A 24,812-nucleotide genomic window follows, 5' to 3' on the forward strand; every position below is an offset into this window, starting at 1 on the left:
CTGCACTTCCTGAGAGTCCTCAGGAAATTCAACCTGGACAGGAAGCTGCTGCTGACCTTCTACCACTCGTCCATCGAGAGCCTGCTGACGTACTGTGTCTCCACCTGGTACAGCGGCTGCACTGAGGCGGACAGGGTGAAGCTCCAGAGGACGGTCAAAACAGCGCAAAGGATTATTGGCTGCCCTCTCCCCTCACCGCCCGGTGCCTCAGCAGGGCTCTCAATATCGTCAAAGACAATACCCACCCAAACTCACACCTGTTCGACCTGTTGCCCTCTGGCAGGCGCTACAGATGCATCAAATTGAGGACCAATAGACTGAGAAACAGTTTCTTTCCAAGAGCCATCTCCATTCTTAACTTTCACACACACACACGACCACCCTTACCTTGCAGAACAGCAACGTGATGTGTTTTTATAAATCCTATTCAGTATTATTTTCCGTTGCACTAACTATTCTCTTATTTATATATTTATCTGAATTATTGTTGTATTGCACTGGAGAGGGGAGCTCTCTAATCTCGTTGCACACTTGAGTACAATGACAATAAAGGGATTTCTGATTCTGATTCTGATTCCAGCTTCTATGTGTTGCCATGTCAATCGAATCTTCCTTCAGAATCAGAAGCGCTGTCCTATAATTTACACCATATTAGCAATAGGACTTTTGGTTAGGTTTTTGTTAACAATGAGATTTCAGATTCGTTCTCACGGTTTTGGCGACCTGGCCCTTGATGACGTCGCTTATTTCTCTCCTCTGATTGGTTGGTCAGAGCAAGCCAAGTTTGACTAGTGGAACTGTTTTTGCGATATAATGAGCATTTCTAATGAGTATTATGTATTTTATTGAATCTTTTTTTGATGTTTCAATCGAATCTGATTCGTTCCAAATAATGTACCTGCCACAGTTACATAATAATATTGTGTTTTTATGTAGTAGCCTATTGACTGTTTCTAATCATGATGTTGGTGGTGGTATTAAGAGTTGGATTAACTCAAATAGACAGAGGCACTAAATACACGAACTGTCACTGCATACAAACTCACTCTATTTGATATTTCACAGTTAATTCGTGAAAAAAAACAACTCAATAAAATTGTGAATGCTATATTTACGTCCCTCTCCCTCATTCTTTCGCTCAGTGATTTAAGCATAGTGTTCCATTGCCATAGCAACAAGGCTCGGCAAATGCCCCAAATATCAGTATATGCTCAGTCAGACACGAATAGCATCCAACAAGAAACATGCCGGCTGAGCATTGCCTGCATGCCGGAATGTGCGCTCCTAGCCACAACTCGCAATCATGGAGAGCGAAAAGCGGTGGTGGTGGTGGGGACATAAAAAAACCACATCCTTTCCTTTAAACACATTGTGCAGTATTAACTGTGGGAAGCTGATGCACGACCATAAACCGCGGATGGAGCATAAAGTGATGATAAGAAAGCAAGATAGCGCGTCCTAAATTTGTAATTGGTGCGCGTCTCATGCGTCGGCAACCAATGCGCATCCTTCCTCCACATCAGCTGCCACCGAGGGGCATTTGTCGACGTCACTGGATTTTTTTTTTTTTTTAATGTTCCAGTACCAGAGCCTTCCGTCCTTCCTTTCCTTGTGCCTGCTCTCGCTCTTTCTACACCGCCCACTCCTTCCCAACCATTGATCCGACCATTCGCCGGCTTCTTCGCCTCATTACATCACCCGCTGTGCGCTTTTGTGCATTTTCTTTTTCGCACAGAAGGGGCAAAATAAACCCCCATATTTTGGGGATTTTTTTTCCCTAAGGATCTCTACCCCTCTTGTGACCTATTTGAAAAGAATCTCACCATGGCGAGCGCGGAGGATAAACCGGCCAACAAGGCGGACGCGTCCAGCTGGAAGGACTCCTTCTACAACCCGAGGACCGGAGAGGTTCTGGGGCGCACGGCCGGGAGCTGGGGTAAGAACAACCCCCCTGCCACCTTATCTGATTAATTTCGGAATATGACACGTGTGTATGATGCATTAAAAGAAGTGAGCCTCTTAAAAAAAACGGGGAGGGGGTGGGGTGTGAGGGACCATCACAGGCTTTTGGGGGTGATAAGGAGAAGCCTGCATCATGATGATGTGCATATCTATACATGCAAGGATGCAGGAATGAGTCATGAACGCATAATCAGGATTTCAATTCCAACTGTTTGCTTCATGTGCATGAATGAGAACATGGCGTGAGAAGTGGTGGGCCTCGGTGCATTAGTATCCCCTGCTGCACCTATATATGATGCTTTTATGTAATGATGGTCAGGGGTAGAGGTAGTAACACAGCATCCAGCTCCTATAGGCTGCAGAGCGGGGGCCGTCATGCAGCCCGGGCCCCCCCTCATGCTGCTGTGCAGTGGGATGCTCCATTGCAGTTGCATGGCCGCCCACATTAGCATGCCTGTCAAGGTCAAATGGGATTCCCTCTCTTCTTTTTCCTCGCTTCTTCCACCCCATCAACCCGCTTGGTGCAGTAAGCATTGTGGGATAGTGCTGGGGTGGAAAGATGGAAAACCCGAGGGGGGTGGTATGGTTGGGTTGGGGGGTACATTGGGGGGGGGGGAGGGTTTCCCCTCCCCTTATGTCAAGTGGGGCACCGTTGGATGGTATACATTTCCATGTTCAGTCGGCAGATGATTTTGTTGAATATAAATTATGGATTCCTCATTTGATGACTTTTTTTCTACTTTCTCACCACAGTTATTACAGTTTGTAGCTATTTCTTTTTACCTGACAGTTTTTGTTTAAACGTTCTTTCACTTGTATAGTGCCTTTCCACATATTAAGACACTCAAAGCTCTTCACGCTGATACTTACCTGGGGATTCAACATCTTACTCAAGGACACTCCGATATGGTCGCAGTCATGTTTTCGGCATTTATCTTTTTCAGACCAAAAAATGTAGCATTCCGTATGGTACGTTATAAAAAGATACAATTATCAAAGAATTAATTCATTAGTCACATTTTATATCAGTCTAATGGCTATTGTGCTGCTTCTTCTGGTGTGAACGCTTTGGCCACCTTGTGGGCATTGGTGACATCTCAGTTTCTCTCCGCTCATCAGTACAGCACTAATATTAGTCATTCTATAAAGAGGTTTAATAATATATGGCTGTGAGTACTGTGAGAGTGTCTGTCTACCTGTTTGTGTTTGTATCTATTGCTTAAAAGTGTTTTTGCATCGCTACACAGAAGCCATTAAGCGTTAGCATTCAATTAGGCTGTGAAGCTAGCTAAGTGGTTGTCTTAAATACTCTTCTATTTGTTTTTTTATTTTGTTTGGTTTGACAGGAAACTCAAACTGGGAGTGGCAATAAACAGCTTGAAGGCTCTTTTTCTGTGATTTATTTTTATATTTTTGCCAAAGAGACGCTTATTGTAAAGAGTGTTGTTGTTCACTGCTACAATATAACGCTAGTTATCTCAAATTGATCTTCGCAAGTCAAAACGACTCATATCTCGAAAAACACATGCGCAAGGTTTTTTTGGGGTCTGGAATTCATTTATTCATTCATTTCAGTGAAGAAAGACGACTTGAAATAAGTATTTTCAACTTGGTCACGAAAAATTTTAATTCAATTTTAACTCATATCTCAAGGCACCACGGTATAGCTCTGATTTCAGTACCTATTTTTATTTTTATGAACCAATTTTTTGCATTGTGAGGAAACATTTTGTGGCTTCCGCCCCCCACCAGCGGAGAAATGCAGACATTCTGTGCTGAGTGCTGCAGTGCCATCCCTAAAGACAAAAGTCGGCACCCATACTCATGAACAGTAGCCAGCATTTTCCCCTTTTGATTCAAAATGGTTTCCCTCGCAGGGATGGAGTATTCAAAGGAGAGATGACAAAGAAAATATTTTTGGTGTGTATGTGGCAACTATTGAATGATCCAAAATGTTTTTCTTTTTTTTTTTTTATTGGCCCCCTGTAGCTCTCATCTTGTTGTTCTACTTGGTGTTCTACTGCTTCCTGGCTGGTATGTTCGCCCTAACCATGTGGGTGATGCTGCTCACCCTGGATGAGAACGTGCCCAGGTACAGAGACCGCGTTCCTTTCCCAGGTCAGTGTCTCCTCCATCCTCACGTGCACTACGGTAAACCTTTCAGCTAATTGCCAGGACAGCGTCATTCATTATTCATACTTGATTAGTCACACAATGAGATGCCATCGCATTAAATGTTCTACTATGTAGATTTGGCTTTACTGTATTATAAATCGACCTACATGGCAGTTGATTCTTTCACATCGCTGCTCTTTCTTCTCTACCTCTCTTCCTTCCTTCCAGGATTGGTCATCCTTCCCAACTCTCTGGATATCACTTTCAGCAAATCCGATCCCCTCAATTATGCACCATACGTGGAAAACCTGGAAAACTTCCTGCAAAGTGAGAGCCATGATGCATTCATGTTTTTGATATTCTTGTCAACGGACATGTTCCAACCATTTTAAAAACGACAGCTACTTCTCGAGTCCTGATTAATGCAAAGGGCTCCCGTTTAATGACATACTTCTGAAATGACAAATGTGCGCATATTACTCGTATGTGTTAATATTTACTTCTTCATTGTCAGCTATTTTCAAAGCAGAGTTACCCATATTACCACCAATTTTAGAGTAATTTCACAGACTTTCAAGACCCACACAATATTGTTCCGTCACAATATAAGCACCGAACCAACCAAAACAAAGAGCCGACTGTGTTGGGTCACCAGGTTTCTAGCTTTTTCGGTTCTTTCAAAATTAGCAATAAAACATGGGTTGATTTCAGCAAAAACACGATTTTCAGTAAAGAAGAGAAAATTGTTTTGGTGATAAGAAACATGTCAAGCAGATCATTGACATTGCACTAATATATTTTTGCTCGGGTGACACCTCAGACTATAAATCAAAACAAACAGACGGGGAAAAAGCTTTTCATGGCAAAATAATAAATTATTTACAGATATACAACTAATAAATGCGCCGTGAGTGGTGTTGACTCGCCGCACGGTTTACGTTCAACGTTACTGGCTTTTTCAAATGCCGTTTGCCATTCACTCCATGAACTGCATCATTTTCTCTAACAATTGCGACACACTTTTATGGTACCTACTGCGTCACAAACTGTCTGAGGGTGAGGTCCCTAAACCTACTCCCAACATACTGCCATTTCTCTCCCTCATAATTTACATGGCTAACAAAAATTACTGCCTAATCTTTATTTCTACTCAAAAGCTGTGCTGATCTCATATCCCAAACGATGCCATACATCCATCTACTGGCATCTTTTTCGCATTACAGTTATGTAGAAGCTGGCATGCAAGTGGACAAATGATGACATCTTGCAGTTGTTTCTTTAATAAAATATAGCGCACAGCTAAAGAGCAAAACTGCTGACCTGTAGCCAACCTGTTGCGCTCCCCTCCTCAAGCAGGGAAGAGGTGGCAGAGTCTGACAGTCCAAATGGTTTCTTGATTGTAGCCTTTCCGCTCATTAAACAATTTGAGTATATTGGCTGCAGTGCATAGTGCAGTTCTCCATGGTAATTCATACGAGGAGGCATCTGCACATCTGATGCATTGCAAGCTGAATTCCTCAACAACAGTGCATGCCACATAAGGGCCATTAATCACACGGTGTAATGAAAATGAGGGTACAGTAGTGGTTGGTTGGATGGATAGATTGAGGAATGGATAGATGGATGAATATGCAGCAAAGACTACTGAGCCAACAAAATACTGTTTAGTATTAACAGACAGTGGATCATAAGTGTTTATGAGCGGTACTGTAATATAGCTACAAAGATATATATCATTGCTGTTGGGTGGAATCCTTGCACCTCCAAAATCAGTAGTTAACAGGAAATTTAAAAAGAAAAAAACATATTGCTTGAGTTGCCAAACACGGTGCATTATAAATTGGTATATAACATTACATTTCTATCAAGTATCCAAATCAACACACCATCACTCCAAAATCATATTAAATCGCTCACTGCAACTCTGACTAGACAAAAAGCCTTTAATACTTCCCAAAAGTAAACGACTGAGGTTATAATCATATTCCCAAACTCTTTTCCAAAGGTCTTGTAGCCGTGAGTGATACAATAAATAAAATGAAGAGCTGATTAAGCGGTGTGATAGATGAAAATGAATGACCACGCAAACGTACCTTCACGGCTGGCCACATCGAAGTATCCTTGAGCAACCCCCAGTTGTCATCACTTAGTAGATGAGGTAATAGCAGTGGCGGGCCGCACATTTCACAATTAGGCCTTTAGTGAAGACTTACTTAGACCGACTTGAATAAATCCCCCTCATAATACCATAATTTATGACACCACGGCTGGACAAATAATTTACAGAAACCCACTGACACAGTACTGAGTGAGTGTTGGACGACCAAGCTTCTCTTGAAAGCGCCATCATGAAAATGGCCGCGCAAGTGTATCTGCAATTAAATCCACACTTTTCCCTCCTTCGGCTGTTGTGGTTTATAAAATATATATTACATTTTCGAACGGTTGCCAGTTACGACTTCTGGGTGTGTTGATTGGCTGCCCCCTCACGAGTGAGTATCCAATCACAAAACGCGTTCATCACCTTCAGCGTAAGGCCAGCGTCAAGACTCACTGTATCTAACTCGTGATCTGATTGGCTATCGCAACTGTCTAGCAAATCTGAAAGCCCCTCAGTTACACAGAAGAGACACCTGCACGATCGTATCTAAAGGCCTCGGACAAATAGTGCGTGCTACTGGTATCGTGAAATCTGCCTAGCAACACGAGCTAGCTGAATTCTGAATGGATAAAAACTCTCACCTAAAAATACAACTCTGGGATATAATATGACATCAATGTGAAGAATATGATCATGACTTTGTGATTATGTTGGGCCAGCAGAGAAGGCCTTGAAGGCCTTGACCGCCCACCGCTGGGTAATAATGTCAAGCGCTTTGAGTACCGAAGGTAGAAAAGCACTACACAAGCGACATCCCAATATGGCATAAGTGGCATGATGTGATAAGTAGGCTACAATAAACGCTTACAAGGTACACTGCATAAAGTAAATAGGTATAAATACGAGTGTACAGTAACAGCGGTACAGTAGTAACATTAGTGCAAAGCTTCAGTGAGTGGAAGAATAGCTGTACCACACATTTTTTTGATCTCTGACCTGCGTCCACCTCCTTCTTTCAGAGGGTTACAATGACACCGAACAGGAGAAGTATCTGGACTGCCCTGAAGGGGAGTATTTCCTGCAGGACGAGGAACCGGAAAAGAAAGTGTGTCGCTTCAGGAGACGCCACCTGAGTCTCTGCTCCGGCCTGTCCGACACCAACTTTGGTTACTCTGAGGGAAGACCATGCGTGCTCCTGAAACTCAACAGGGTGACCAAAATCGCAACTTTTTTCCCTTGTAAAAAAAACAAAAAACAAAAAAAAAACATTATGAATCATACGGTGGCACAAATTTAGAGTAGTTTGTTGAGCCGTTTTGCTCTGACCAACATATCTAGTGCTAGATGGTCCAGTAAGGATGAATTTGAAATCAGTCTCATTGGAACAAATATTTGAATTTTGGTCATGATGTCATAATAGTTTGTTTTTTTTTAGGCCAGAATCACGTGGGTTTTAATTTGAATTAATTTTTCTGCTCTCCTTCTAGATCATTGGCCTGAAGCCTCTTGGGGACCCTTACGTCAGCTGCACCGTCAAAGTAAACTTTTTCCCTCCCAAATAGCCATGCTTGTATGTGTATTTTGTTTTTTGTCTTTTTCATTTCTCTCAATAAGAAAATATTTGAAAAAGCTGTGATAAGCAAAATAGTGTGAACACTTAGTTTTGTTGATCTTGATTTTATCCCCCCCCCCTCCTTTCTGTCTGTTTGTTTTGTTTCTTATTGACTTTCTTCTGCATGCTGTCAGTGGCGACTTTAGGGTAAGATGGTATGTCAAGTATCGGGAATATTAGGCCAGTATTGATATTAAAAATAAGAATGACTGCGTAGCAAAGTCACAATGACTCCAAAACCCACCCTTGTGCCATTTTCAAGCCATTTTTTAGAGCAATCAGAATAATGTGCGCTGCAAATAGCAAATTACAACAAAGCATACCATGCTTTCCACTTCATTACAAACACCACACTAACAAAAGAGGGTCATCGCTTTGTGTTTTGTTGAATGCAATTTTGGATAACGCATGCATCGCTAACATGTATTCTCCTCTGCAGAAAGACGAGCCAGTTCAGATGCAGTACTTCCCTAGAAAGGGACGCATTGACAAGATGTACTTCCCCTACTACGGCAAGAAAGCCCATGTGAGTGTTTCACGCAGGTTTGGATCATCTCAAAAAATCAGATCCTCCAATTCTTCTCAGTAACAACTAGGGTCGGAGTCGTATTCGTGTTTCAGGGCTCAGTGAGGTCCACTTTAGTTTGTTTTAATGCCGATATACATTTTTATAACCTGATTAATGTACCAATCTAAAATAGTCTAGCATTCCCTCCAACGATCTTCATATCCTATTTGATCAAAAATCAAAATGACAAATGTCATATGATCAGTGTTTATCAGAACAAGTATGAGGCCAGAGGAAATTAATGTAGGACCCCGGCCCACCGGGAAATCAGCAGGAAGTACCGATTACTCACGCCAGGCATGCCATCAACTTCCTAATGCTACATTTATTTTTCTCACAGTCCGTCACGGACCGTCAGGGAAGAGTGCTGCTAAATCCCGGTAGCTCGAACACACGCTACATTTCGACCCGCGGGTTACCACAGATGCCAGTACTTTCCCTCTGAACCAGTAACAACCTGATTAGTTTCTCACGTCCGTCAAGGCTTTCTACGGCCGACACGTCGACGCCGGGCAGCTTTGGAGCACAGTCGAATAAAGATCCGTTGCAGAGTCGGCGTCTGAGTGGGGGGTCACATACGAACACTCAATAAATGTTTGATAATATTAGTTACCTTTCAGCAAAGAATTCAGTAATCCATCACTTGTACCAAAACGTGAAAAGAGAGCCCGTAATTTACATTCACACCACACTAGCAGGTAAATGAGCTACATGGCGTAGATTTTGAAGAGCTGTCAGTGGCAAGTGGGAGAATCCCCGAATTAAGCAACTACAAATACATCCCGCCACGCTTGAGATCGCTTCAACGTTGTGTCATGTCCTATTACACACTGTCAGGCATAGTTGCGTCCACCCCCGTTATTACAGCCGAATAGGTTTCTCATCCGTTCTTGTTTTGACAATCCTCGCCAGGCATCCACGGAAATCATGGTCTGTTATGTCTGCCCATCCCGTACACCCCAACACCACCCCACGTTCTCTCTCAACCATCCTGTTTTGTCCACTGCGACCTGAAATAAGACGGCAATCGTGAATAGAGTGTAATTATAGCTTTTATGAACTGGGTTATAAATAGAGCCGGTACATTTTGTAACGGCTTACGACTTGAAAAACTAAATTAGGGCCCTGATATACGTAAAGGTACCACTCTATGATAATTTGAGTGTCATTGGTCATGAAATGATTTCAACTTGTGAGCCATTGAAAGATCTACTTAACTGTACTTGGTTACTTCCAACCCCTGATACGCCGTTTACTGTCTCCCTCGTATGTTCCAGATGAATTATGTTCAGCCGCTGGTTGCTGTCAAGCTGCTGCTCAACAAGGAGGACTACAACAAGGAGCTGTCGGTGGAATGCCGGGTAGAGGGCTCCAACCTGCGCAATAACGACGAGAGGGATAAGTTCCTGGGTCGCGTCACTTTCAGGATCAAGGTGATGGAATAAAAAGCAGGGAAATTGCCGGTCAAAAGGAACCTCCCCCTGGTGCAGAGGCTGCCCACATTCGCTAAGGAAGGAAGTGTCAAATCCCTCTCAAGACAGCATTCGGGATGAGGCCGATTAGTCTGGCCCGTCGTAGGAGAGCCAGTTACGAATGTTGCGTTGATGACATTAATGACCCTTCTTTCCTTCAAGATTCCTTGCTGACCTCCGCAAAAGATCCCAAGAGAACAAGACACAGGCTGTGCTCCTGATCCATCCCTTCCACCTGTTGCACAAGTCATCCCCCCCCCTTCTCCTTTTTTTGGTTTCATTTTGATGTGATTAGCTGACTAATAGCCAATGCAAGCAAGCCATTTGGAGCTGTCGTGTTATTGCTGATGCAACTTTTTCATATTGTGTAGATCAGGGGTGTCAAACTCATTTTCGTCGCGGGTTACATCGTAGTTTCACATCATGGCTGTGAAAATCCATAAAAGTGTAATATCGCCTCTTCATATTCTTACATATACGCAACTGGCCAATCATCCAATCATTTATTTTACTGTATATACACCGATCGTTAAAAAGTTCGGGATAGTCTGCTTTTGGGTGAAATTTTGGATGAACCTAAAATGCAATACACTCTTTACAGTTTTCAGCGCACATGTCAAAATGTTCAAAGTCTCAGTATTTTGTGCACAACTCTCTGTTCTCTAAAAAGGAGCTGAACAGCAAAATTGGATTTGTATCGGGGCTTCACACAGAATTATTCCCGGAGGAATGTGGCCACGCAGCTTGCAGTGCCATCGGCAGGTTGCAACACAGATTACGAGATATCGGAAGAGTCTCAGAAATACATAAAAGTAGACATGTAGTAAAACTTATTTCCGTGTGCTTCTGTAACTTCAATAGTGAATCACAAAACTTGGGACCAATTCAATAATTCAAGTTCCAGTTATTAGAAACAGTTTGTTTGCAGTTCGCATTATCGAGAACAATACCGAAAGGTGGAGGTGTGAAAGCAACAAGATGCATTGCCTGAGTATTTCTGCATTTCACATATTGGTCTGACTCATGTCGGATGCAAGTCAGTGATTGAAACCCCCCACTTGGCCAGACCTGCACGTGCTGCATGTGTCCATGTCCAAATGTCTGATCGCTTTGCAAAGATATCGCAAAGTGTTTATTTCAAGTATTCTTGAAATGAACCAGGATTTCTTTTCCTCCACAACAAAGTCCTCCAAAATATATTGGTCATCTGTAAAGCTTATAAAGCATTTTCGGTTCATCCTGAAATGCCAACCCGACAGCACAATCTTCCAAACGTTTTGTATGATTATAATATCTGTTAAAATTGTAGAAAAATGTCAATTTTGGTCCAAAATGAAACAAAACCCTTGAGCATGAAACATCAAATAGGCAACCTGAGTTTGACGCCTGTGAAGACCTTCCTCCACCCCGCGAAGCGAGCAGTGTTGTTTTCATGGCCCAATAGTCGCCCAGTACACAAACAACAGCATTAAACCTGGTCCTGAGAAATGCATGGAGGATTCTTTTATCGTATCCACTAACTCAGTTCCAGCCTTTTTTTTTTCTTTTTTGCAGATGTGTCACATATCACACCACGAAGACGCCATACAGTATGTTGATAATCAATATAATATAGCCACTGTATTCCGATGTATATGGACAAAATTCCCTTTCTACATATAAATACATAGCGAACCCTTACAATATTTAGGGAAAAATAGATAGATCTTTGTGTTGTGGCCCGTGTTGCCGCAACCTCGTCTTGTGCCGTCTGTCTTGTCTGTCTGCATGTCTGTCTGTCCGTCTTCCTGTGCGGTCACCTCGCCATTGCAATAGCCGACATGTGGGTGAGCCCTTCAGGATGAGATCAATTGTCTTGCTCTGTCTCTCCTCCTCCTCGCAAAGGGAGAGAGGGTTGGATGCTGCATATTGATGCCGTGAAAAAGCCATTTGACTGATTCGCCTTCATATCCAAGTGAAGGTCCATGTATCAGGAAGCTCTTTGGTCTCACTCGTAAGACAGTTCTTACGAAACTTCCCAGATCCGATCACATAGTCAGAAGTCAGGGCCGATCGTGTCATTTTCAGCTGATTATTAGTGGATGAAAAAGATCAGATCATTTCTTATGAGTCACAAAGCTTCAAAACAATCTTGGGGTGCAAAGACCAGATAGTGGGCGTCACTCCCCAGAGCGCGGGTGTGTGGAAAACTGGAAGAAGCGTCGGCTCATTCAGAAAAAGGAGATATGGAAACACTTTGCTTACAACACCCCGCAAGATATCTCAAACGTCAGCAAAACCTGATGTAATACAGCATAGCCAAGCGGCTCGTTAAGACAGCTTCGTTAAAAAGTCAAAAGAGTGACACGTTGACAGATGCGATGCATTGAAACAACTTACTTTCAAATAGCGGTCTAACAAGATTGAATTATTTTCTGCCAACAAAAACAACATCTGGGCATGATGGCGCGGCAAGTATTGTCCAGGAAGCTACTAGTGAGTCACACATGCATACTATTTGGACCTATTAGAGTTACTAGTGCAGAACAGTGGTTAAATTAATAAATCAAATTGAATTGCATACTAGAAGGAATAAAGTGGAACTAGTAATGTTTTGTTTTCTTCTACAACATCACATTTCTGCACACATGTAGGAAAACTACATGATACAGAGTCAGACAAAACTGCCATCGGACAGTTTGGTGCTACTAACGGTTACAGGTGGTTACTAGTGCGACACATGTCGACCATTTGGGTCTATTAGTATTACTCGTAAAGCACAGTAGTTCAATAGCATGGTTTAATTGTGTGGTAGTAGTGGACAAAAATATTACAAGTAAATCACAGACCTTCTAGTGTGTTGAATGGTCTTACTCGTGAAGACAAAGGTTGTACTAGTGCGTGGACTTTTAGATGGATATGAAGGATATGGAATTTATGATCAAACGGCTTCCCACAGATACAAGCTGAGGAGACAAATGCACACACACTAAGTACACTGTAAATTGCTTGAAAGTCAGAGAGGAGAAAGGAGAAAAAAAAATTCAGCATTCACTGTAAGTATGTACTGTATATCTCTACGTGATCTGTATATCTATCCGGGTCTCAAAGATTGTTTGTTAGTTTTCTCGCTTCTTCAGCCCGTTGATCTGATTGTCTGCCAGTCTATTACTCTTACTCAATGTATATATATATACTGTAAACACTATCGACCATATTTACTTAATTCACACTGTATTTTTGTCACAAAACACAATGTCTGTGAACTGTAAAGAAATAATTTAAGCAAAGATTTACAGCAAATGATCTTATTCAAGGCTATGTTTACACAGTCTTTAAAGGAACCCACATTTGAAAGAACAACTTGTAACATCTTCTCAGGGTGCCTTAAGACCTGATGAAATAAATTGTGGAATAAAAGTAATTTTGAAGAAAAAAAAATGACACATTGGCATGTTTTTTGTTTTTTTCCCGGGTGATTATCCCAGACGACGTTGAGCAAGACGACATAAAGAGATGGACAGGCATTCACAGTCATATTCACCCAAGCTGTCTGCTTAGAAGTCATCCGAGTGAACTACTACACGATAAGTGACATTCTTAAAGGAAAGCATGAATGTAACGAGCATGGTTGATGGATGAAGGAAGGAAGGAAACTGAATGGAAAGAGGAAAGGAAGGGCAGAAAGATGGAAAAGGAAGGAAGAAAGGCTCTATGGAAGGTAGGGAAGAAGGAAGGAAGTTAAGGAAGGAAAGAAGAAAAGAATGAACTGTGAAAGGACAGGGAAAGGGTAAAAAAGAAAGAAAGGAGAAATTAATGAAGGAAGAACAGAAAGAAGCAAGAGGGAAGAAGGAAGGAAACGAAAGGAGGAAAGAAACAAAAAAAGGAAGGGCAGAGGGGAGTTTCACATACTGACAAAATTTTGTTCACAAAAAAATAAGTAACAGTTCAACTACAATATGGGGACTCAGCAAGGTTATTATGTCATGTGTTTAATTAGAAGATTTACTCATTATTTTATTTTACTCGTTATTTTTCCGGAATTGGAATAATAAAGGCAACAGCTGCACCTATTGCACCAGAACCTCAAATGAATACACAGGTGCGACACTGACGACTAATATGATTCATGCGCCATTTCTGCCACATGAGGCCGCTAGAGTCAAAATTGGTTCCCTCTTAAGCACGCCCCAGAGTTCATTTTTCAAGTGCAGGTTACGCTGAGCATTTATTTTTGTGATGACTTTTTTTTGGCCTTACATTTGGAAACCGTACTTCCTAACTTCCTACTCCGCACTTTGTAAAAATACACTACAGACAAAAGGTGATAATGTCAGACTCATTAAAGGCTTCTGAGGAGCTTGCTGATGAGTTGATCATTGGAATCAGGTGTGATGGAAGGAAACGGCTAAAAATGCAGGATAGCGGCCCTCAGTTGCCCACACCCGTTTTATACCAACAAATACAGATTCTAGTATCAATATTTTTCTTTTATAGTATCTTGCGTTAAAATTCATCAGAAGTCACGAAATCTGACTTTTGAAAAAAAATCTGTGGGACGACCCGCTTATCATGGACACTATTTTGTTTTAAAATCTCTCACCGTTTGGACAAGAGATATACTCATGTAAAATATTATTTAAACGGAATGTGTATATTCCTACTGCACTGCAAAATGTCTTTTTAAGAAAAAAAAAAGATTTCCGTCAAATTATTTATTTATTTATTTTTGCTTTAATCTCTGATTCAGAAGCCACTGTAAGTCAATTCTAACAAATATCACATAACACACAATACTGCACTAACTTCTTTGTACTTTTAATCTGCTTTCTTCACAGATGGACCTCCTGGCAGTTGCATGGCGATGCTTTAGAACCTTAAAGGATTTGAGGATGATTTACGCAAAGAAGGCAAAAGGATAACACGGGTTATCCCGTTATCAGCTAAGAGTTGAACTTGCCAAGCAGTGTAGGCCTGAAACACGGACACAGCCAGGGAGTCCAATTAGAACTGTGCAAATGGTGTAATCAGGTCCGAAGGTAATACGAAATTTAAACAAAAACAAAAAAACTTAACGTTACCTTGCAAAATATGCGAGTTGTTTTTTTTTATGCAATGGAATGTTTTTGTTTAATGCGCTTCCGGATCATTGTCCAGGCAACTTTAATTTAAATATTTTGAAAATCGCTTCAAATGTAAAAACATAAAATCAGTTATTGATAATTAAGCATGGTTTCCAAAAGTTGAAAGACATCTGAAGCAAGTGCAAAACAAAAGAGGACATCTCTTGACCGTAAGAAGCGTTCCAATATCTCCTCCATGAGTCTTTACCTCTCCGACGTACTGCCGAAATAACCCGGAAGCACATAAATGCGCATTTAAAAGGAAAAAAAAGGAAGTAAAAAGAAGCATTTCCCATGCAAAAAAAAAAATAAAAAATTGCGTTATTTAGCAAACGAAAGCTTCAAGTGTTTTTGTGTGCGTCTGTGTGGGTGTGTGTTCGCGTGCGTGCGCGCGCGGAGCAACGTGTATTTAATAATATCCCACTTTTTATTATTTCACTCATACATTCATTCACTGAGCCGCTTATTTGCCCCAAAAAAAATTATGAAAAATCTTTACTTTTTAAAAATACAGTTGAATATTACACTATATTACGCAACTTCTAAATTTAAAAAAGTAAGTATGAGGCAAATAATACGTTTTTGTTTTGTCACGAATAACTATGGTCTTGTGATATGTCATTAGTCTAATAGCAAGGTCATATTCAAACATTTTCGGAAAATTAAGCAATATTTTAGTTTATTTTTAGTAAATACTTTAATATAGTAACTGAATTTAAAATGACAAAGAAATATACTGTGTTGCTAACGATGTTTAAATGATATCATATGATTGATTTTAGCATATTTCATAAAGACAAGATCAATGAGTTCCCCTCGTACTTCCGTTTTTCTTTATAAAATATTTGGACCACTTTGGGCTACAAAAACAGAGAACACACATTTGAAAAGACATTTTGCGCTTTATTTAATGAAATTTCAGCCTTACATCTGCCTTCTACATATGTTAAAACTTCTGTGGTGTTATATTTACAAGTACATACATTTAACCTTTCAACAATAATTGTAAAAACTCAAGCTCAAAATTGAGGAATGTCAAAAACCTCCTCAAAATAATTACCCTGAGAAACATTCATACTCCCTTGAAATATCACAGCCTCTTCTCGGGAGAATTTGGTAGCATTTGGGTGTAATTATCATTTTAATTCTAAATATCAATCTTGGGGTATTTTTACTTACGCAATTCTCTTGAGAACGCAAACAATGCGGCGAATGGAAGTCTTGCCACCATCTGGTTTGAGTTATTCACACAAAACAGAACATTCCAGAATTGGAATTCGTCACTCTGATCCTGGAAAATGTCCCCGCTCTCCACCCCTTGTCCTGCGTCCTTCTCATTCTCAGATATAATCGAGTCCATACGTGACTATTATTTAGTTGATTTGCCTTATAGCACCAACATAGGAGGTACTAAACCATTTCCACTGCTCCTCACTCAGGGTATATGGATATATAGATGTACTCTATGTACAATATTTACACTTTTTTTTTTATGCTTTCATAGAAGGTTACAGAAAGAGGTCAGAGGTTAAAGATTGAACTGCACTCCAACTACAGTAGTTAAAAAGCACTTTTCATGGTATGTGGTTTAGTGGTGGAGTAAAAAAGTACAAATACTTAGTTACTTCTGTACTTAAGTAGATTTTTCAGGTATCCTTATTTAACGTGAGAAATTTTAAAAAATATTTTCCTACAACTTTTTATTTATTCTCCCAACATTTGAAACTAGATATCCCTACTTTTTTTCCCCTTACTTTGCCAAAAATAGGCTGGTTACATATTTCGACCTCCGCCGATGACAATGTAAAAAAGAGAACGTGAGATAAGTAAAGATCTTGTTTTGTTTTCTTTTTTTGTTGTTGTTTTCTTTATAAGGCGGAACGTGAAATGCAACAGATTCGGAGAAGCAAAATATTCCCCATCCATGGATTTATTGAAGCCAAGTGTTTGATGTTGCTTAAAAATCACTAGCATCTGCTGCTCAAAAATTCTTTGTCTAATTTTGAAGAAAAAAAAATACAAGTCGTACATTTTCAGGTGTTATCATTTACCTATTTTAAATGTTTTGATTACTTCAGAACGCTAGTTACGAAAATGGGTATTGTATATATCTTTCTACTTAAGTACAGAATGTGAGTACTTTCATTTATCTTGCTTTAAAGTCGGGGTGTCTGCTCATTTTCATCGTTGCATTTAATCTTCTTTTTCCGTTTATTTGGCTCTGTAAAGCACTACGGATTGGCCTATCACAAGAATTGTGCTCTGGAAATCAACTTCCCTTACCTTCATTTAGTCAGGCCTTGTCTAATAGCAAAAACTGCTTTCCTTGTTGTATCTGTAGCCAATTACAAACTTTTAGGGTTCCGTGTGGATTTTTGTTCCTGGCAACACATCCTAACAAATGCAAATAGCGGGCGAACATTAGTTACATCGTCATTCTGTTGACTCATGACCATTCGAGCTCATCCTTGGATGAGACGCTGAATACTAAGCGATCAAGCTTAGCTCTTTTCCTGAAAAATGATACATTTTTGCAATTGTGTGCACATGACATGAAAAATGAACAAGGAGTCCTCTTACAGCAATATACAAGTACCGGACTTCTTTTCATCATCTACATCTCCGCCGCCCTCTTTCCTGTTGGGATCGTTAAGCTCGTCAAACAGTCCCGTTTCGATCATCTCCTGCTGCCATTGGATTGGCACGGCGCCTGTGCTGAACTCCTTGAAGAATTTGTCATCCTTGGCATCAAACTCGATGCCCTTGATTTCGGAGAACTCGGCGATGTCGCCTGTGTCTTTGGCGTAGACCACGTTGGGCTTGGGTGTCCAAGGGGGCGGCACCAGGCCGGCTTCCAGACGGGGAAAGTTTATGCTTTTGAACCACGGATGCTTCCTGGGATCATCCAAGTTGTCCCTGATGAAGACGAAAGAAATATTGTTTTTGTGGAAACATTCAGGTCATTGCTTTTGTGTGTATGTGCGACACATTTTTATTTAATACTATTCTTATGTGCAACTGTTAATGTTGCAGTGTCTTACAATATTATTAAATATCTCAAGCACCAGGTTGAAAGCTTGCTAAATCTCCAAATTTGCTCAATTTCATATTATTTCACAAATCAAACTATTGGTCAGTCCCAATGTGCGTCCCTTCTTTTTCAAAATTATTGACCAATTGTTAATGTTGAAAAAAAAGGGGCTGCTCTCTAAGTCAAACGAATTTAGTTCAACAATCGTGACGTTTTTTTTAGTTTTGCTGAAAAATCGTGGTTTTGCATTTGTGAGGATTCTGTGACTTTTTAAGGGAAAATAAAACTTTTTTTGATTAATACATAAGCCTATTAGCTATTGTATTTTAATGTGGGTCATTATGGTGATATTAGGAGAGCTAAGCGAGTTTTTTATTTATCAATCCATCCATCCATCCATCCATCCAGCCGTCCGAGCTCGCGGCGTATAATAAGAGATAGAACAATTAAAAGTTCTTCCACTAGAGCTCCAGAATTAATCGGAATATCCACTTTTTGTGATATTTGTGTTTGGTGGTGTGTTGTGAGATTTATTTTTCTCATGTGAAATATGTGCCTTGACCGAAAAAAAATAAGGACCGGACTTGCTGATTTAAAAAAAAAAAAAAAAAAAAAAAGAATTATGGTCTCCCACGCTGGGCGAGGATCACTTCATACTGAAATAATGACGATGCTGTAGCTGTAGTTTAATGTCAATTTTTTTTTTTTTTACTCAGTGAATTATGCGCATGACGTGATAGATGGAGAGCATTTCATTCTTCTGCCTGTCACTCCCTGTTGCTGTCGTAGAAAGATGAGTAATCACCTTGGGACTAATTAAGTACAACTAAATCATTTCCCCTAATCCGTGCGATTGTGAATCACCGTTCTACAGTAACTCTTACTTTACGCCAAGACGCTCATCCATTTTCTTCTTGAGGAACAGCTGGATGACGTCCTTTGTGGTGGCATCGAAACACTTGTGCTCCCACTTGGGCTCCTCGTTGAGAATACGACGTTGTACCTCCTCCTTCTCCACCTTCTCCTTTTTACTTTCGGGCCCTTTGAAAGGCGTGTAGCCGGCCACCATTTCGTAGATGCTGCAGCCCAGCGCCCACCAGTCCACTGACGTCCTGTATGGAGTTTTGTTCAGAAGCTCCGGGGCCATGTAAGCGCCAGTGCCAGCCTGCGGGAGGAAGACAGGGGGAAATGTATATTTGAAAGGGATAAGCAACATGAATGCTAACTAGGCTAACTTGGATATTCACAAACTATCCAACCAGGATGTATGGCCTTGAAAGAGCTCTCCTACCATGTTCACTTTCACCTTTAACTGAGTTACTCTCCACCAGCACTTCCTCCTTTCCCCCTCATCCTGTATGACCTGACCTGCAGTCTCGAACCAGGAGCTTAATCCTAATGCTAATCCTACTACCTGTCAAGAGTCATGTGCATCTACACGCTGACTGAGTTGTCCTACCTCTTACATACCAACCAACCATTTCTGGGTTGCTGGGAACAGAGAGAGGTGTGACGTCACAGGAAGTGTGCAATTGAACATCAGTCCAATGCGCAACCAAGGAATCAATCAACACTATCTACCTCTGGGAAGATACTAAAAGCCCAAAAGTGTGTCATATGTTATGTACCATACATTATTATCAAGTAGTTGTGATGCATTGACAGAATAATAGACAGGAGACGATTCAAATAATTCCTGCAACCTATTCACTCACAATAAACTTAAAGTCACCTTGCCTGAAAACTTCTACTATTACTTTTCTGTCAATCTGATCAGGGACAGACTGTATAATGCCCGTTAAGAGGCTTAGGTGGACCAAAGCCAGCCTTGCCATAGGAGGTTAGTGCAGTCACTTTAGCTGGCTGAGGAGCATCACAGAACTGGATAATGAGATTACTGGACGTTCAAAAGAGAGGAGGGCTTACTCCTTTGCTACAGCAAGTACAAGGCATAAAGATACCTGGTATCGCAACTGATCTTTCAGTACATGCTGTAGTTATTTGGTTACTCAAAAAAAAACGTCATAAGAAATAATGACGAGTCTTTATTTCGGATTTGACCAATTCTTTGAAAAAGCTGTGACATGTTTTACATAATTAAAAAATGAAAAGCTTTAACTAGCTAGAAGTGAAAGTAGATTTTCTGGGGCTATGATATGTACATGGAGGGCTGCAACACAGTGGCAAAACGTTATGTACTTCTTAAAAGATTTTCCGAGATGCCCCTAAAATGCCTTGGCTATAATCTGATCACAAAAGGATGAGTTACATAATGAATACAGAGACACTCCTTGGCACAGGTCTTTAAGCAGTCCTGTAATCCCTGTCCGGATTTACAGTGAAAAGCCCACCAAGATTGACAACCTGCCCAGGAACATGGGTTCAGTTTTAGCTACCAGCTAATGTGATACCCTTCCTGATCTAATGATACTCGAGAAGATAGGTACTGTTTGTGAGGAATCATTCAGCAGTTACGAGTGTAATCGTTTTATCGGTTTGGTGTCTCAGCAAAGACTGGATCGGAGCAGACGGCTAGGAGTGGCTCGACTCACCATCTGAGAGACCGTTTTGCCCGGCGCAATCTCTATGGCCAGACCCAAATCTGAAAGTCGACACTGGCCGACGCTGTCCAGCAACACGTTCTCAGGCTTCATGTCACGATAAACGATATCCATGGCATGCAGGTGAAGAATACCGGTGGTGATCTGGGCCGTGTAGTGAACGATGCGCTTCATCTCGATGCCCTTGTCCACACCCTTGCCGTCATAGCCGATGTTGTAGATGTGGTACTTGAGGTCTCCTCCATTCATCAAGGTCATGACAAGGCACAGGTGGGTCTTGGTGTCATACGCGTACGCCAAGTTGACCAAGAAAAGACTGTTGACCTTCTCCAAGATCTTTTTCTCCAAAAGGGCCATCTTCTCACCGCCCTTCTTCTTCAGTCGCTTTTTACACAACTTCTTGCAGGCGTACATCTGGCCTGTGTTTTTCACTTGGACTGCACACACCTGCAAAAATGTGTCAATTGAATGGTTGGATTGTAATTCCCAGAATTGCCATAGAAGCAACGTTCGACTATACTTGCATGGATTATCGTCTTTTTTTTTTTTAAGTTCCTAAAATGTACCTCAGCTCTATGATGCAAAAAGTCCACATTTCACCTAACTTCTGTGACTTAATGTCACCAATTGGACTTAAATTTAGCCTAAAACTCATTTTTTGAAGGTAGGGGGACTAAAAACTCAAGAAGTCAACCAAATCATTTACAAGATTTTTTTCTGAAATATTCTACACAGATTTTGGACACTTAATGCGGCTAACATGTTAAACCATAGTCGTACTGCTCACAACTTCTCTCATTTAGGTTGTTGAGAGGAAGTTAAATGCCTTCAACAATCAAAATTTTGCAAAAAGAAAAATATGCCCTGAGAACATTCTGACACTTTTCATCTTTATTTGTGCAGCAAGGTTTACTGTCAATAAGTTCACTTATCATTATTCAGCATAAATAAAGGAGTTCCCCAGGGATGTGTACTTGATCTTGTGTCATTCATGCTGCAAAACTGCACGGTTGCTTGAAGTTTGGCATTTAGCATCAGGCATCAACACCTGACAGTGTTGTATCAATCCAAAGTTTCACATTTGAGCATTTCAGTTACAATATCTCGCAAACAAGATTTTAAATTTGAGTTTGTCATTTAAGCTTATGAGGGCAACCTCCTCACACATTTAACCGACTTATTATACATTTATTTTTTTTGATTAAAAATATGCACTGCTCTCAATGGAAGATGTGTGTTGAGTACTTTGATCCTCTCCACAACAATTTTATAAATTATGTTCAGAAGTCAGTAAAGGGATTCCCCAAGACTCTCTTAATCATGTACCATTTATACTGAAAACTGTTTCTAAAATCGAACCGTTAGGTTTTTGAGTGCATCCTGACTTGATGAAAACAAGTTCCTGTATGATCATGTCATGCTTATTAATATTTCTACTCCTATTAAAAACTTTCACGTCATCATAATTATAATTGTAAAAATACTTAATGTTTTGTTTTTTTATCTCGAAGAGGATGATATTCAAGCAGACGAAGAATTTTAAGCCGCCACTTCATCAAACACACTGACAATATGTCATGAAGATCCAATCTTACCTCACCAAAGCCACCTTTCCCCAGAGTCCTGAACTCATAAAAGTACTTGTCGCTGATGGGCTGCTTCTCATACTCCTTCCACTGGAGAAATTGATCAAAGAAGGGACTGGCTTGGTAATCTGTAAAGGGTTTGGCCTTCAAAAACTCTCTCACGCCTTCCTGGACTTTGCCTTTCATCACTTCTTCAAAGGTGGAATCTGTCACCGCTTTGCATTTGTCAGCAGTCTCCCCGGTGAGAAAAGACAAGTAGTTCTTGGAGTCGGCTTTGCAAAACTTGTTGATGATGTTCTGGCGCGACTTGTCTTTTACGGCACCTTCAGCCAGATCCCAGTCATAAAGCTCATCTAAGAAATCAGCAGCCAGCTTATACTGGGCATTGTTTGACAGGAACTGACGGAAAAACCTTTTGCCAATAGGCTGCCGTTCACAGACTAATGTGAAGTCCTTTTCGATGGAGGATCGCGCTGCAGCACATTGTTCTGGCTTTGGAAGAGACAAGCTCCGGCGGCGCTTTTTCATCTCCTTGTCATCACCACCCTGGGCTTTGAGGTAGGCCGTGTTGGCCACCAGGTTATCCAGTCCCCCCATGTCACACATCTTGGCGGCTGTATGTCGTCGGTCCCCCCCTTTACGCGACTGGCTTCTGCAACGACTCCCAAGGGAAACCCTCTTGCAACTGGTGCAGTGTGTCTAAGGATGCTCGGAGCTCAGGTTGCTGGACTCTCAAAAGCTTGTGAAAGAATGAGCTCCTTCCACCCAACCTACCTGCAAACCTAAGACACACTGACACACCCAGTAATTACTCATTTAGAATTAAATACCAGGGAGGGATTTTGGCTTAAGTATCTTTGTGTGGTCTATTTGAGGATGCTGTGCACGGAAAGGGAATCGTAAGCGGGCTATGTCCTAAGAAGCTTTGCGGCCCTCTATATCTGTTCATGATGCCCAGCAGTCAATAGCAGGGATCCTTGACGGTGCGCTAACTTTTTCAATAGTGATTATTTCTTTGTTGTGAGTTAAATTTCCCTGACTGACAATATAAAATAAACAAGCAATTATTGGTTGAATATATTATTTCCAATCGGTGGGAGAATCTCTGAATAGTCTGAAGTCCTCTTCCAATTTGGGTATTGTTTTGACCATTCCAAAATTTCTCAAACACATGTGGAAAATGTGTAGGGTTGAACACTTTGGCTATAATACTAAAAAGGTATGCATGGCGAAAACACAATTGGTCATCACTATGGAACACGACAAACGTTCAGTGAAGCAAGGTGGTGGCAACATCAAGCTTCAGGGCTGTTTTCCTCATCTGGAGAAAAGGTGGAAGGAATTATGAACCGTTCAAAATAGCAGTCACAAAACCTGAGTTTTCTGAGAAAATGTCAGAAAAAGCCCACTTAGGACGTCATTACACTTGGATTGGAGTGAATCAGAGGCACTTTAAATTGTGACAGGTGTGTGCTGAGCTGTAATGGTGTGTTTAAATGCTTCAGTCTGAATTCATACTGTAGGCTCTGTCTTGTTACGTCCATTGAAAATGTTGGTTCATTAAATATGATGGCCCTCAGATTAGCGAATCCATTCTGAAACAAAAATACAAGCTTGGCATCAGAGCTTCAACCACATAACATTTCATTTCAGACATGCAAGGGTCAAATAATATATTTTTAAATGCCACGTCAATTAGCCATGATTACTTGCCATTTGCAAGTTACGGCGAGTGAGAAAAAAAATCTGTCAGTTTCATCATCCTTTTGTCATGAACCAGTATTTGAAGAAGGGGCTAAGTAAAGAAGCGAAATAAAAAATACGTCAAATGTCATGTTGTAAATGGATCATAGAGTCAGTGAGGGTTTAAGCCCCCTGAGTGGATGAAACAGGGGCAAGGCTTCCAACTTTTCCAAGAGGTCAGAAGGTTAATCTTCACGCTCACAAGTCACTGTACGAGGTCCTACTCGTCACCGCGATGAGAGAATCTCTGCTGAGCCATGAATTCTCATTGGAGCTCCATCGAGAATTAATGGATTATAGGTGCAAGTCATATGTTGGCAAACACGTCGGCGAGTGAGTGGGAGATTGAGCCGAGATGCAGACGACGACAACCAAGAAGCGTCTGGTGCTATTTTCTCCACTTGCTACGAGATGTTTGATTTACGAGCGACATGAGCCTTAAACCTTGGAGGGATTAGAATGGCCTGACGAGCAAGTAAAGGTTAAGATGGCCAGAGCATCTTGAACCTATTCTCAACCTGCTCCACTATATGGTCTTGACAAGGTCTCACTCCATCCTTTTAATGACTCAAGCTGTCCATGAAAAAATCTGGTCGACCTATCCATTTTCATAGTTTGAATATATATTTTGTTAGAATGGCTTTTGTTGCACTAGAGTGGTTCTAACTACTCCAGACAAATTCCTGGGCCAATAAAAAATATTCAAATTCTGATCAGATACAGACAACCATTCCCATCTACGTCTGCAATTAGCCGAACATTCTGCATTTTTGCTCTGCCACAATGCTGTGAGCTCAGGTCAAATTCACATCTAAGTGAAATCAACATGAAAAGGTTGGAGCCCCAAAGTTTCTTTCTGACTTGATCCTCACACTGTTTGCTAAATAAATCCAATCTATTTCAGTGAAAGCTGCACAGCTGATTCTGTGATCCACATGACCTAAATGTTGCCAGGCAGA

The 24,812-nt window shown here is 41.0% G+C and overlaps 2 protein-coding genes across 2 annotated transcripts; one reads left to right on the forward strand and one right to left on the reverse strand.

The window, feature by feature from the left end:
- The first annotated feature begins 1,550 nt into the window (after positions 1–1,550).
- Positions 1,551–13,253, forward strand: atp1b3a (ATPase Na+/K+ transporting subunit beta 3a). The gene is made up of 7 exons (XM_088311002.1): positions 1,551–1,936; positions 3,952–4,080; positions 4,306–4,404; positions 7,198–7,388; positions 7,666–7,716; positions 8,230–8,316; positions 9,636–13,253. Exons 1-7 carry the CDS (start codon positions 1,825–1,827, stop codon positions 9,801–9,803), a joined length of 837 nt encoding a protein of 278 aa, XP_088167128.1. The 5' UTR covers positions 1,551–1,824; the 3' UTR covers positions 9,804–13,253.
- Positions 13,254–15,814: 2,561 nt separating this feature from the next.
- Positions 15,815–22,906, reverse strand: grk7a (G protein-coupled receptor kinase 7a). The gene is made up of 4 exons (XM_088311120.1): positions 22,120–22,906; positions 20,516–20,971; positions 18,848–19,128; positions 15,815–17,848 (listed from the first exon to the last, which is right to left on the reverse strand). Exons 1-4 carry the CDS (start codon positions 22,714–22,716, stop codon positions 17,509–17,511), a joined length of 1,674 nt encoding a protein of 557 aa, XP_088167246.1. The 5' UTR covers positions 22,717–22,906; the 3' UTR covers positions 15,815–17,508.
- Between the last annotated feature and the right edge of the window lie 1,906 nt (positions 22,907–24,812).

The sequence above is a fragment of the Idiotropiscis lumnitzeri genome, chromosome 12 (genome assembly GCF_059441095.1).
Source record: "Idiotropiscis lumnitzeri isolate Australia: NSW breed Sydney's pygmy pipehorse chromosome 12, RoL_Ilum_1.0, whole genome shotgun sequence".
In the NCBI taxonomy this organism is placed as follows: Eukaryota; Metazoa; Chordata; class Actinopteri; order Syngnathiformes; family Syngnathidae; genus Idiotropiscis; species Idiotropiscis lumnitzeri.